Source organism: Typha angustifolia, chromosome 11 (assembly GCF_048772165.1).
Source record: "Typha angustifolia cultivar Huaian chromosome 11, ASM4877216v1, whole genome shotgun sequence".
In the NCBI taxonomy this organism is placed as follows: domain Eukaryota; kingdom Viridiplantae; phylum Streptophyta; class Magnoliopsida; order Poales; family Typhaceae; genus Typha; species Typha angustifolia.
This window is the reverse complement of record NC_133249.1, coordinates 12,673,336-12,685,738: the sequence shown is the minus strand read 5'-3', so window position 1 is coordinate 12,685,738 and position 12,403 is coordinate 12,673,336. Positions and strand designations below refer to the sequence as shown.

Below are 12,403 nucleotides of genomic sequence, written 5' to 3'. Positions count from 1 at the left end.
AAAGAGAGTTTTATGTTTGTCAAACTCCTTTACACATATTATACTTGTTATTAGCATTATACTTGTTATTAAATATGTCTCTGTTAGGAAAGATGTTCACAAATAACATGCTAAAGCCTAACATGGATTCAGGATCATAGCCATTATTCTGTGTAAGATTAAAATTACCATTCTTTAACAGCTTAAGCTAGCCTTTAGAGCTTCTCATTGTGAGGCTTAATTAACTTTGTGTAGCAAATCATCACAGGGAAGTGTCCATTGGTCACCAATGGCAGAAGGTTGGGATTGGCTTGACATTTTCAGAGATGATTATGGCCATGAATATGGCAACGATGGCGGTAATATGACAGGAGTTATCGACGTCAAGGAACAAATAGCATATGATGAAATTTTAGCTGAGGAATTGCAAGAGTTGGAGAATTTACTTATTGATTCATCTTCCCATGAATTTACTGGTATTGCCAAAGAACATTCTTTTCCTCTGTGTAAAATTGGAAGTAGAAGTACAAAGAAGAACATAATCTGGCCACTCCTTTTACTTGCATTGCTGATATCATACTTTCGAATGGTTTAACTTCAAATTTAGATATGGCATACATGGGTTCTTCCTCAATGACCGGCGAAGACGCTACTCATGACTATGAAGAAGAGGTAAAAGATGCTATTTTCCAGTGTATTCCTACTAGCTTCTCTGCTGCCACAATTGTTCTGCACATCTGAACTCAAGGCTTCTGGGACTTTGCAATGTAGGTCACAAGGCAAGATCAGGTTGATCCAGACAATATGACATATGAGGTGCATAATTCAAAGATAGCATTTCAGCCTTCTTCTAAAGAATACTGCAAGATTATGTCTTGATCATTCTAAATCTACCTTAAATAATGAGAAATATTTTTTATTTATGTCGCAGAATCTTTTAATATATCTTAAATATAGGCAAAGGATTCTTAGGCATTGATTAGTTGTATTCTATGTGCCAATTATATGTCTAATTCCATAGAATTTATATATCGTATCTTTTGTGTTAATATTCCTATACCATATTTCTTAGCTTAACTATCTTCCTATAATGCAGGAATTGCAGTCATTAGAGGAAAATGTCGGTAATGAAAGCAGAGGATTATCTGATGAGGTTATCTCCACTCTACCATCATCAAAGTACAAATCTGGTTTCTTTTCAAAAAAGAGGGATCATACGAAGTATGTCTCGATTCTGTCCCTCTAGTTTTCATGCTTTTATTTTTAAACAGAAAATTAGATAGAGATATTTCTGTCTTTAGATACAGCAAATTTTATATATGTCTTCTAAAATTCAATCATATAATAGTAATTGCCGTTGTCTTAATTGATTTTGTGAATGTTTTATGACATCCACTTGTTAATACTTCACGGTTTAGGGCAGAGCTTGGTAGAAGCTGATGTTTCCATATTGTATTTTATCAGCATTTCTATAGTTCAAGTAAGCTGCATTGTTCTTCTGAAATATCAATCAGCATCATTAAATGGAAGTCAGCTAACTTCGATAATTTCTATTGTCAAATTCCAATCTCCATCACTACACCAGCATTCAGCTAAGTATTATCCTTTCTATCCATTTCAAACTGTAAGAAATGAAACCAGGACGTTTGTCCAAACTTATTTACAGAATGATATTTAAATGCCTCTTCATCTACCGGTTTTTAGATATCAGTTTTAGTCAGCAACGACGAAGCAAGAATGATACTGAAAGAACTCATCTGAACTGCCTATTTCTTTGTAGAAAAGCCGATCACACTATCCTACTTGAGCATTTTTTTTATTCTAATCATTCTTTCATTCAACATTCAAGGCATTTCGGCATATATTAGGAATGACATTCTTAAAAGTAACATTTGATTCTTGAAGAATTGTTTGGCTCTTTCATGGTTTCTAGTTTTCTCCCTAAAAACTTTTCACCTTGCTTGCATACCTTGATCATCTGTTACCTATTGGTAACCGATGATTGCTTGAGAGCATTAAGAGATAAGTTCTTCTGATGATGAGATTTTCATGATTTGCAAAAGTGAAAACTATGAATGATTCTCCTATTTGCATACTATCCACTTAAAATTTGACATGTTGTTCCACCCTTTCTGTTTTAGAAAAACAGAAGCATGTCAGCTTGATATGCAAGCGACTTAGAAGTGTTATATATATTTTTAGTTAGCTATCAAACCTAATCAAAATAAAGAGCATCTGATAACCTAGAACTGATTCCTAGGTTGTTTTTTGTTTCAAGTAATGAAAATATATATTCTTCCTAGTAATAATGGATCTTTTCCTAAATGCAGTTGTGTGATTTGCCAAGCAGATTACAAGAACCAAGAAAAGTTGATAACTTTGCCATGCCAGCATTACTTCCACAAAGATTGTATAACTACTTGGTTGAAGATCCAAAAGGTGAAGTTCATTTCTCTTACTAGTATGATTACTACAAGAAGAAAAGAATGGGAAACATCTTGTAGTTTAGATACACTTATGAACACTATCAAAGGAATCTAAATTAAATTGCCAAAATCTAGAACTTTTAAAATCAATTGATCTTTGGATTTGACACCATTAGAATGGTTATGAAGATAAGACAGCAAACAATTTAAATTTGCGTGGAGAATTGATGCAATGAACTTAACTATACGGCACAAGAACACTGAACCTTGGTAAATTTCACTGTTAATGGCTAAATAAAGATACAGAAAAGATGAAAAGTTAATCAATTATGCTAACGAACATACTAATTATGCAGTGGCTTTAATGCAAAATCTTGACCCCCAACTAATTAAAGGATAATAAAATCATAAGTTACCTTCTGCACTCTTTCAATATCATGACTATCTTTAAATGTGTCTATTTCAAACCACACTCAACTGTTTGATAGATAGTTATTATAATTTATCCCTACCAGTAGGTTAACTTAATTACAGAACCAAAATTAAGCCTCTAAAACAAACTAAAACACTGGAATTTTATAAAATAGAATTAAGCCAAGCCTTTCAAACACCAAAATCGCATCCAAACACTGAATCTCACAAGATCAATGAATCCAAGAATATTGTCGTTTAAATGACAGAATTGAAAATTCAAGAAGGAAGATACTCTAAATTTTGGTCTAACCACATATGTTTAATTATATTTTCCTGCAAATATTTACAGCCATTTCTTAGCAGATGAGAGCTTATTAACTCTTGTTCTGAATCTTTTTTCTCATCAGACATGCCCTGTGTGCAAGGAGGAGGTATCTGGGTCTTAGACAATGCCTGGAGTTGTGAGTGATCATCAGCATGCACACATCCTGGAGTTTTATTTAAGATTTACTGATGCAGCTTAGAGAAATAATCTTCATTAGAGTAGCACTAATCTCAGTTTATCTGAACACTACTTTTCTTGTAATAGTATGAAATGAATAGTCTGCATTTAATCATTTCTAACTTTTTTTTATATCTTCTACCTGCTTAGAAAGAATCACTGATGCTTTTCTCTTACATTTTGTTTGATCAATTAGCTTGTTCATTGGGCTTCTCTTGTGTGCATGTATACTGTTCTAAAATTGATATTTGCATGTATATCTTCCTTTAAACCCTTATTATTATTTACATGCATAATTTCAGTTAAGAGTATTAATGTATTTTTCTCTGTTAAATTATTAAGATCTTACTTAAAATTGTGAAAATTAACCTGAAGAATTATGAGTTTTATTTTAACTAAGAAACTTTTAAGAATTTTCCCATAGAAATATATGCATTGGTCCCTTGTTTATAATGAGATATTATGGTCCTTAGTTTGCAGATGGATAAATTTACTAATGGATTACACTAATTTAGATTGATAGATTAAAGGAAAAGTACTTGAGATAATCACATTGATTCCCTTATGATCTGTTCCTCAACTTATCCTACTACTTGACAATGTACTTATTAATTGTTATTATGCTAAGCTAATCACAACTAATCTTGGATAGATGAGTACAAGGGTACCCATGTGGCATTATCCCTTGCTGACTCAGATCCACATTACTACATCTGGATCCTGACTCAGCTTACAACTAATCAAGGGCTGCCAATTAATCATATATATATATATATATATATATATTGGATAAAAGAGCTAATGTTGTTTGATACATAGGTTGGTCAACCAAGTCAATCCTTATAGAGGCGGTCATAACCCAAATTACACACACACACACACACACACACACACGAGTGTTTGTGTGAATCTCTTACAACATAAGAATCAAACCCATGGTTTTTGTCGCAGATCGGTATAACTCTAGACTTCGTTTATTTTGAGTTTATAAACTCTCTGAACTGGTTCAGAAACTCTTAAATTGGTTCAGTACCCAGACATCTTTTTATTTTTTTTATATCTAATCAAGTTTACACTCTAAAATATCAAGACTAAGAAATGAAACTAACTAATCGAGCTTGAAGCTTAGTCTCAAACCAAATAATGCCCTAGCGAATATATATTCGGTATAAGCTAATATGTGCAAGTTTGTTCTAATACATTATTACTGCGTTGCAGCATCATCAATCACACACATCAGACCACTATGGATACCCAAAAGCACTATGTGCAGTAACTAAGAAAGAATGATCTTAGCTCCACCATCAAGGTGGAATACCCATAGGCCATAGCAGTGCTCCAAAAAGATTTATTCCTTGCCTTTTTTTAACTCTTATAATTGGAGTTGAAAGCTTCATATGGCCTACTTGATTGATCATTGAGGAATTCCATGCCATCCTATCTGAGAGGGCACAAAGTAGAGTGCAATCTTATTGATTGGCACCCATAATTAAAGCAATAATGCCTCTTAGCCAACATCCTTTTGTTAACATAACAGTGGTTTGGTTCTCTGCTATAATTTTTGTGATGACAACTTAGTCTTAAGAAAAAATAAAGGGGATAATTATACTTAAACCCTTTTAATTATTGTCCATTTTTATATCTGGCCCTCTTGTTTATTTTTTGTGGCTCATTGAATCCTTTAATCATTCAATGTATTAATTATTTAATTTTTTTATTAAAAATTTATGTGATTAACTTTAGACATTCTGGTTTTAGAAAAATAAGATAGAGAGAAATGTTGATGATAACATAGTTATTTGATATATTTTTTTTGTTACACTACGAGAAAGATGAGAGATATTAGATAGTTAAAAGAGTCGAAGTATAAAAATAAATAAAAGAGTCTATATGAAAATGACCAAACAATTTAGAGATCTAGATGTAAAGATTAATTTGGGCTATTATTTTGTTCTAATTTGCAACTATTTTCACCAAACATAAATCAACACGCTCTTTTAAAAATATCATCCCATTAGCTAAACCTAAATAACCATGATTAAAACCCAACTTATATTAAAAATATATATATTTTTTCCTTGCATAAATTATTGAAATTGATTTAAAAGCTCTCTAATATTTTATCTAATATCATATTACAATGGAAAAATATATTCTTTTATGCAAGACAAAATTCGTTGATAAATATTTTACTCGCAAAACTTCTAGAAAAAGAAGGTATTTGGCTCATTTATTTGTGTTTGTTAACTTTAATAATGCACACCAAATAATATAATTAGGTATACAAGTTCCAAACTTAGCTATACATTATTAATTGAGTTTGTAATTTAGCTCTACCATCATCCTGAACTTGTTTTAGAGATAGAATGTTGTCAAATTATCCAATCCTAGTTTACAAAACTAAAAAATATAAGATTTGTATGTATAAATTTTTATAATTAGAGATTAAATTCTCATACACATTCATGGTAGGTATTTAAGCTTTTGTATAGTCTAAAAATATAGGGAAGTCATAATAATGCACCAAATATTACTCATATATACACTTATTAATGCAAATTTTAAGAGCATTTCACCTTCGGAAGATTAAACGTAGAGGAGATTATCTTGGTGGGACCTCAGTATGGTCTCCTCTGAGTTTGCGTGCATATGTGATCATCAGATATGCACGATTAATGCATTAGTTTGTTTGTACTAACTCAAACATATTAATCGCTAGCAAGTACTTGTTTGGAGTAACTACTCGATCCAAACCACATCCCTATCTAAAATCATGCTCAAACTCATTTTTCTAAAGTGTGAGATTCAGTTTGGGCCGATATATGCTGATTGGTCTATGCTAAAAATGAAATGCAACGAGTTGTAGGATTTGAGCGGTTTTAATCAAAGCTGTTGGATGCACTTGATCAGATATTAGTATAAGGTTGGTTCACACCAAATCTCAAATACGTTATTGTGCTAAGTGGTCAGCCTAATTTTCACAAACCTTTGAATTCAAGGGTTTTTCATTGTCAAAAGGGTTCATGTGCTTAAAAAAGATAATGATGTTTTTACGTGAAAATAAACATTACTTCGAAGAGTCTAGATATAATTTTTCTTGAATTTTGTCGAGTTTTTAATCAAACTAGGTCTCCTCATAAACCTATTTATCAAAATAGTTACCTCGAAAACTTACTATCTATAATAATTTATTTTTGGCAGGTCAACCAAAAAAAAAAGGTCCCATAGAAAAATGTTGCATTCTTTAGAATTTCATATAAAATATAAAATATTGATATAGTTTTTAACATTTTATTCCAAGTATAAAGTATCAATCATATATATATACGTGCGAGAAATATATGAATACATAAATTTTTTTGAAGAGAATAAGAAGATACAATTCGTATTTATTTTATTTAAATCTAAATACAATATTTTCTCTAATTTGTCTAATTTTAACATGATAAAACTATCTAATTTGTCTCTAGTTTATCAAATTAATAAATAAATATAAATCAAGATATGATCTTCTCACTTCTATATTTATATTAAAGGGCTAAATATATTAAAATTTCACATTTAGAATAAAGTGCTAAACTCACAACTCAAATAAAACACCTATCAATTCAAATTATATTTTACTAATGGTGGTTAAGCTTAAATTTAATTCACCTCTCTATAATTTTATTCGTAACTTAGAATAAAATAAAATAATTATTTTTTCATCAAACAATTCATAGATTAAATAAAATATTACATAAGATTGAATTAAATTTTCCAACATATCTAAATTTATACCGTTCAGATTTTAGATAATAACTATATGACAGAATTATATTTAAATATTATTTTTTTAAATAATAAAAATAAAAATTATAAATAAATAAAATAAAATTTTTCATAAAAATATTTAGGTACCTCTTCTATGACCAAAGAAGTTATTGGTTCGACTCCAACTATAAATAATATTGTGAAAAAAATTGTTTAATGGTTTGGTTACTTGGCTCAATTCGATTGATGATTCAGTAGTATGGTTAGCTTGGGGAACAGCTCGGCAGCGCAACGACTCGGAGCAAATATATGATTTGAAGTCTAGATTAGACAGCTGAAAGCTCGGTGAAACTTAAGTGTCTCTGTATCTATGGAGGGTTGGCACTTTGTTATGCCTATATTTAGCCTTCGGGACAATGAATGATAAAAAAAAACTAAATTAATAATTGTTCACCTTTCGGTTGCCGGTGGGGTGATTTGACAGCCACCAGCAAAGTAGAGAGATTGGAATGGAAATTCTCAGGATTCAGAGCCGTTTGGTGGGTGCTCTGCTCCGTGCTCTCCTAACACCAACAAATCTAAGCATTAATTTTCAGGAATAAATTTATCCCACCGTCCTCCTCTAGCCTCTATCCATATGCCTCCACACTCCCACATCTAATGCTTATGCTTATCCACGAAGAAGAAGAAGAATAGAAGAGAACCCAAAACCGCACCCTTTATCGTGCTCCCCGAATCTAAATGGTTCGATCACCACCAATATATCTGCCTCGTCTTCAGCGCCCTCGCCATCGCCATCTGGCCTTGTAGGATTCGTCCTCCATGGGCGCCGTCGTGTCGAGTATCGTTGGGTCGGACGCCGACGGCGGGGCCCGCGGGACGGCGCTAGGGGACCTGCCGGAGAGCTGCGTGGCGGAGGTGCTGATCCACCTGGATCCGCCAGAGATTTGCCGGCTTGCGAGGCTCAGCCGCGCGTTTCGTGGGGCGGCGGCGGCGGACGCCATTTGGGGCGCGAAGCTGCCGAGGAATTATGGCTACTTGATCGTGAAGGCGTCGGGGGAGGCGGATCTCGAGTGGGTTGTTAGCAAGAAGGAGATTTATGCTCGGCTTTGCCGCCGCAACCCGTTCGATGGGGGCACCAAGGTTAGTCGATGCTTTCTGGTGGAAAGGATAGGGTTTTTGTTTCTTGGGCTCGTGTTTCTCGTATGTAGTTAAAGCTGTGATTTTTAGTAGTCAGGAAGGAACAGAGCCTAATAGGATTCGGATATGGTAGTTAGAGAATAAAATTGCCCTAATTTTAGGGTGATTTGTTGTTCAGCTTGATGATGGATGGGGATTTCGTTGCTGATGATGTAGGAATTCTGGCTGGAGAAACAGAAGGGTCGTATCTGCATGTTGATTTCTTCTAGGGCATTATCGATTACGGGGATTGATGATCGGAGATATTGGAATTACATTCCTACCGAGGAATCCAGGTATTGCCCCTCTTCTGTCATTCTTTTCTAGATTTTGGATTGTCTTATCTAATGGTATCTTTTAATGATCTCTAGTTTAATTATCCAATGTTAATATTAGACAATTATTGTACTGATCATGTTGAGTATATATCCTGTTGGAATTTGGAACTCAATAACGAATAGAAATAAGAATTTTGTTAGTTAATTATGTGCCATTTTATGTATCCAACTTATGTAAGCTTCACTTGATTTTTCTTATTTTGGAGCATCTCAACATTTCCGAGCATCGATTAATGTTATTTTGTTTCTAACTTTAAGACTTAACTTATTTGTGATATTCTGCTTTTTTTTCTACTGATATGAGTTCTTTTTTTTCTCTTCTATTGGTTATGTAGTTTACTTATTACTTTAAAGATTCATTAGGAACTTAAAAAAAAAGATGCGAAATGCGTAATTGTTTGTGATTTTTGCCAAGATATTCGATGTATGCATTATATGCAGGTTACCTATTTGGACAAGAAGTGTAAAGTGGCACTTTAGTATTTGTGAGCATACTAAAATTAAACAGATAAAGTCACGGCATTTGTTTACTTCTTTACAAAAAGTAATGTAGATTGTGTAGAATTTGGTTATATGTTGCATCCGGAGACTCTCTACTTCAATTCCCTTTATAATGAAAGGTCATAATGACACCAATATTTCAGTTACTCTTGAAGAGCTATAAATATTAGGAGCTGCAGTTTCCAAATTCGGAGCCTTAGATGCTTTTAGTGTTCTTTTTGTTCAGCAAATTCTATCCCTTGTTGCTTCCTGATTCTCTTGATGCGATCTCCCTGTCTCCCCCCAAGCACCCACATTAATCCTATATGCTTCCTTTGGCAAACAACCTACCAGTCACTTTTATTTGGTCAGACTTATTGTTTCCTTGCTATATTTGTTCTAGGGTCTTCCTACTTACAACAGTTTATTTATTTCTAAAGATCGTTCCAGGATCTACGTAATCATAATCTTAGGGGCGCTTATGGATTGGTGGATGAGTTAGAAATGAAAGAGATCAAGTGTACTATCTTTGTTCAAACATCACCATCTAAATTGACCTGTTAAAACAAATAATAATAGCCCATATTTCCCATATGGCCAGACTTATAAACATATTGCAGGCTTGCAGCATTCCTTAACTTTTTAATCATGAGATTCTGTGCTTGTAAATTTCTTTGAGAAAGATGTTTCTGCATAAGTTAACACCAATTTTCATATATCTCCTGAACATTAAACTAGCATGCATTTACGAGTCAATGATTGAACTTTGTATTTTGTAGGAAGAGGAAGTTGATGTGTGTGCATTTCAGTTGTGTGTGCATTTCAGTTAAGAATGGTACCATGTATTTGATGAACGTTATTAGTTGGGAATACAATATAACTTAGGTTTGTGAATGTATGCGATCTTTAATATTAATAACGAAATCTGTTTACTGTTTATTTGAAACAGGATATGCTTGTACACGTTACAGATCAAGCATTTTCTTCTGATTGATTTTTATTCAACTGGTGAACATTATGGAAAATAATTGAATAAGCAACTGATGAAAATTTCTAGCAGGAAGATCCCCATTTGGTTGATTATCATAGAAAATAATATGATATTTTCTGTCAGGATGATCCGTATTTGGTTGATTTATGTAGTAAATAACATGGTTTTGTCTGCCTGAATAAATGTTTTTGTAGTTAAATCCCTTTATTAAATGATCGCATTGAGTGTCATGCAAATGTTTGAAAATATTTTGTTGAACTTGTGTTGGCTTATTGCCAACCTGTTGACCTGCTGGAATCCAGACTCATAACCTTCTTTACCAAGGAAACGTAAGCGGTACAGGAACTGTTGAGATAACTTACTGTTGTCTAACTGGAAAAGAATGTGCATCAATTGATTCAGTCTGGCTTTTGTTTTGAAAAGTCGTTCTTTCTACGATGAAGTCACCCAAGGCCCTAAAGGTTTTGTGGAAGAGGGAACTAATATTTAACTCAAAAATGTTCTTGCAGATTTCATGCAGTTGCATACCTCCAGCAGGTCTGGTGGCTTGAAGTCAGAGGAGAGATTGACTTCTTGTTCCCAGAAGGTACATATAGCTTATTTTTTCGGCTTCATCTCGGTAGGGCCTCTAAGCGACTGGGTTTACGAGTCTGTAATCCTGTGCACATCCATGGGTGGGATATAAAACCTGTACTGTTTCAGTTATCTACTTCAGATGGCCAAGAAGCCCAGTCAAAGTGTTATCTAGATGAGCCTGGGGTGTGGGTCCACTATCACGTTGGTGATTTTGTTGTTAAGGACTTTGATGCACCATTGAATGTCAGATTCTCAATGACTCAGATCGATTGCACACACACTAAAGGGGGTCTTTGTGTTGATTCTGTGTTAATACAACCCAAGGTTTGACAGCAAAAGAGATCTTCCTTTTCATCTTTCTATCAAGTGAAAGAAAGTTATCAGACAGCAAACAGTTTATACAGGAGATAGCTTTTTTTTTTTTCCTTCGTTTTTTTTTTTTGTATATCATTACTCAACCTTCTAGTATATGTACATGCTTTTTTATTTCATGTAATACGAGGGAGTGAGTGTTGTTGAGGTTTCTTTTTCTCCTCAACAATATGCTTGACATTGTAGGGAAACATATGTGTGTTGATCTGAGGCTTGACATTGTATATAAATTTACATTGCAAATTGATCAAGCTGCACAGTCTAAAGAGCTACTTCTGGGTATATGATTCTTCTTTTCAGCTATTATACCAACCTGACTATTGGTGAACACTTGCATGCATCAGGGAGAATTCCTCTTGATGGTTTCGTGACCCTATCGAAATAATGACTTGTTAATGTCAGTATGGTCTCTTTTGTTGTACATTATCTTCTTTACTTGTAACTTGGAACTCTTTTCCTCAAGGTGGAAGTAACTTAAGAGGCAGATTGGACTCCTTTACCTAAATGGCTATGATTTTCTTAAGAAATGCTAGCTAGCAGCAGGATGGAAGGTAAGGTTGTTCACAATGGTTGGTTGGCTTTTCTTTTGCTCATTTTGATTCAACCTGATCGTATCATCTGTCCTTTGACAAAAGTATTGCAGAACTTCTAAAGACTCAATGTAGAATTTTGTTCATTCTTTCTACTGCAAGGTTCTTTTTTACTTAATAGAAATACTCCAGAGGTAAGAGAAATTATTCATTCTAATCAGATGATTACAAGTCCCAGTTTTTGGCTTAAAACATCAATACAAGAAGAAAAGTATTATATCAAGCCCAGAAAGCACACAGAAATAAAACTAAAGCAGAAAGAAAGAGCAAAGAAGAAGAAAGAAAATAAGGGAGGAGGAAGAAGACTAGTTATCCATTTTATAACAGTAGTAGTTAAATTAATATTATTTTAGGTAAGTATAAGGTAGAGAGAAAAGAAATATCACAGGATTTACACGTTGTGAATCTCGAGGTGCATTTAATGGTCACTATTATCAAATATAAATATAAAGATAAATTATATTCGTCTTGAAAGAGATGGAATAAATGAAAATAAATATAAATCCTTATTAAGCCTTTATCAATTATTGACCAACAAAACGAATGCCATAAAGCTCTTGAAATGGCTCCTCATTAAACCATTTTCAATGAGTTGGTAATTACCTTCCTCTTAATTAAGGAGGATGACGGGTTCGACTCCAATTCCAAATAATATTATGGAAAAATTGTTTGGTGGTTTGGCTTGATTCGGTTGATAGCTCAACAGTACGATTAATTTTGAGGAATAGGTTGACAGTGCAATGGCTTAGAATAGATTTTGACGGTATTTGATTTAGAGCAATTGTTTGGTGACGCATACAGCT

At 33.5% G+C, this 12,403-nt stretch overlaps 2 protein-coding genes across 2 annotated transcripts; both read left to right on the top strand.

Moving 5' to 3' along the window:
• Positions 1 to 268: 268 nt before the first annotated feature.
• On the top strand, positions 269 to 1,225 carry LOC140770613 (uncharacterized). The gene is made up of 4 exons (XM_073111867.1): positions 269 to 455; positions 587 to 651; positions 751 to 795; positions 1,076 to 1,225. The coding sequence occupies exons 1-4, from the start codon at positions 269 to 271 to the stop codon at positions 1,223 to 1,225; spliced, it is 447 nt and encodes a 148-aa protein (XP_072967968.1).
• A 6,310-nt stretch (positions 1,226 to 7,535) lies between these two features.
• On the top strand, positions 7,536 to 11,261 carry LOC140770003 (F-box protein PP2-A13-like). The gene is made up of 3 exons (XM_073110945.1): positions 7,536 to 8,217; positions 8,431 to 8,549; positions 10,572 to 11,261. Exons 1-3 carry the CDS (start codon positions 7,897 to 7,899, stop codon positions 10,966 to 10,968), a joined length of 837 nt encoding a protein of 278 aa, XP_072967046.1. The 5' UTR covers positions 7,536 to 7,896; the 3' UTR covers positions 10,969 to 11,261.
• The last annotated feature ends 1,142 nt before the right edge of the window (positions 11,262 to 12,403 follow it).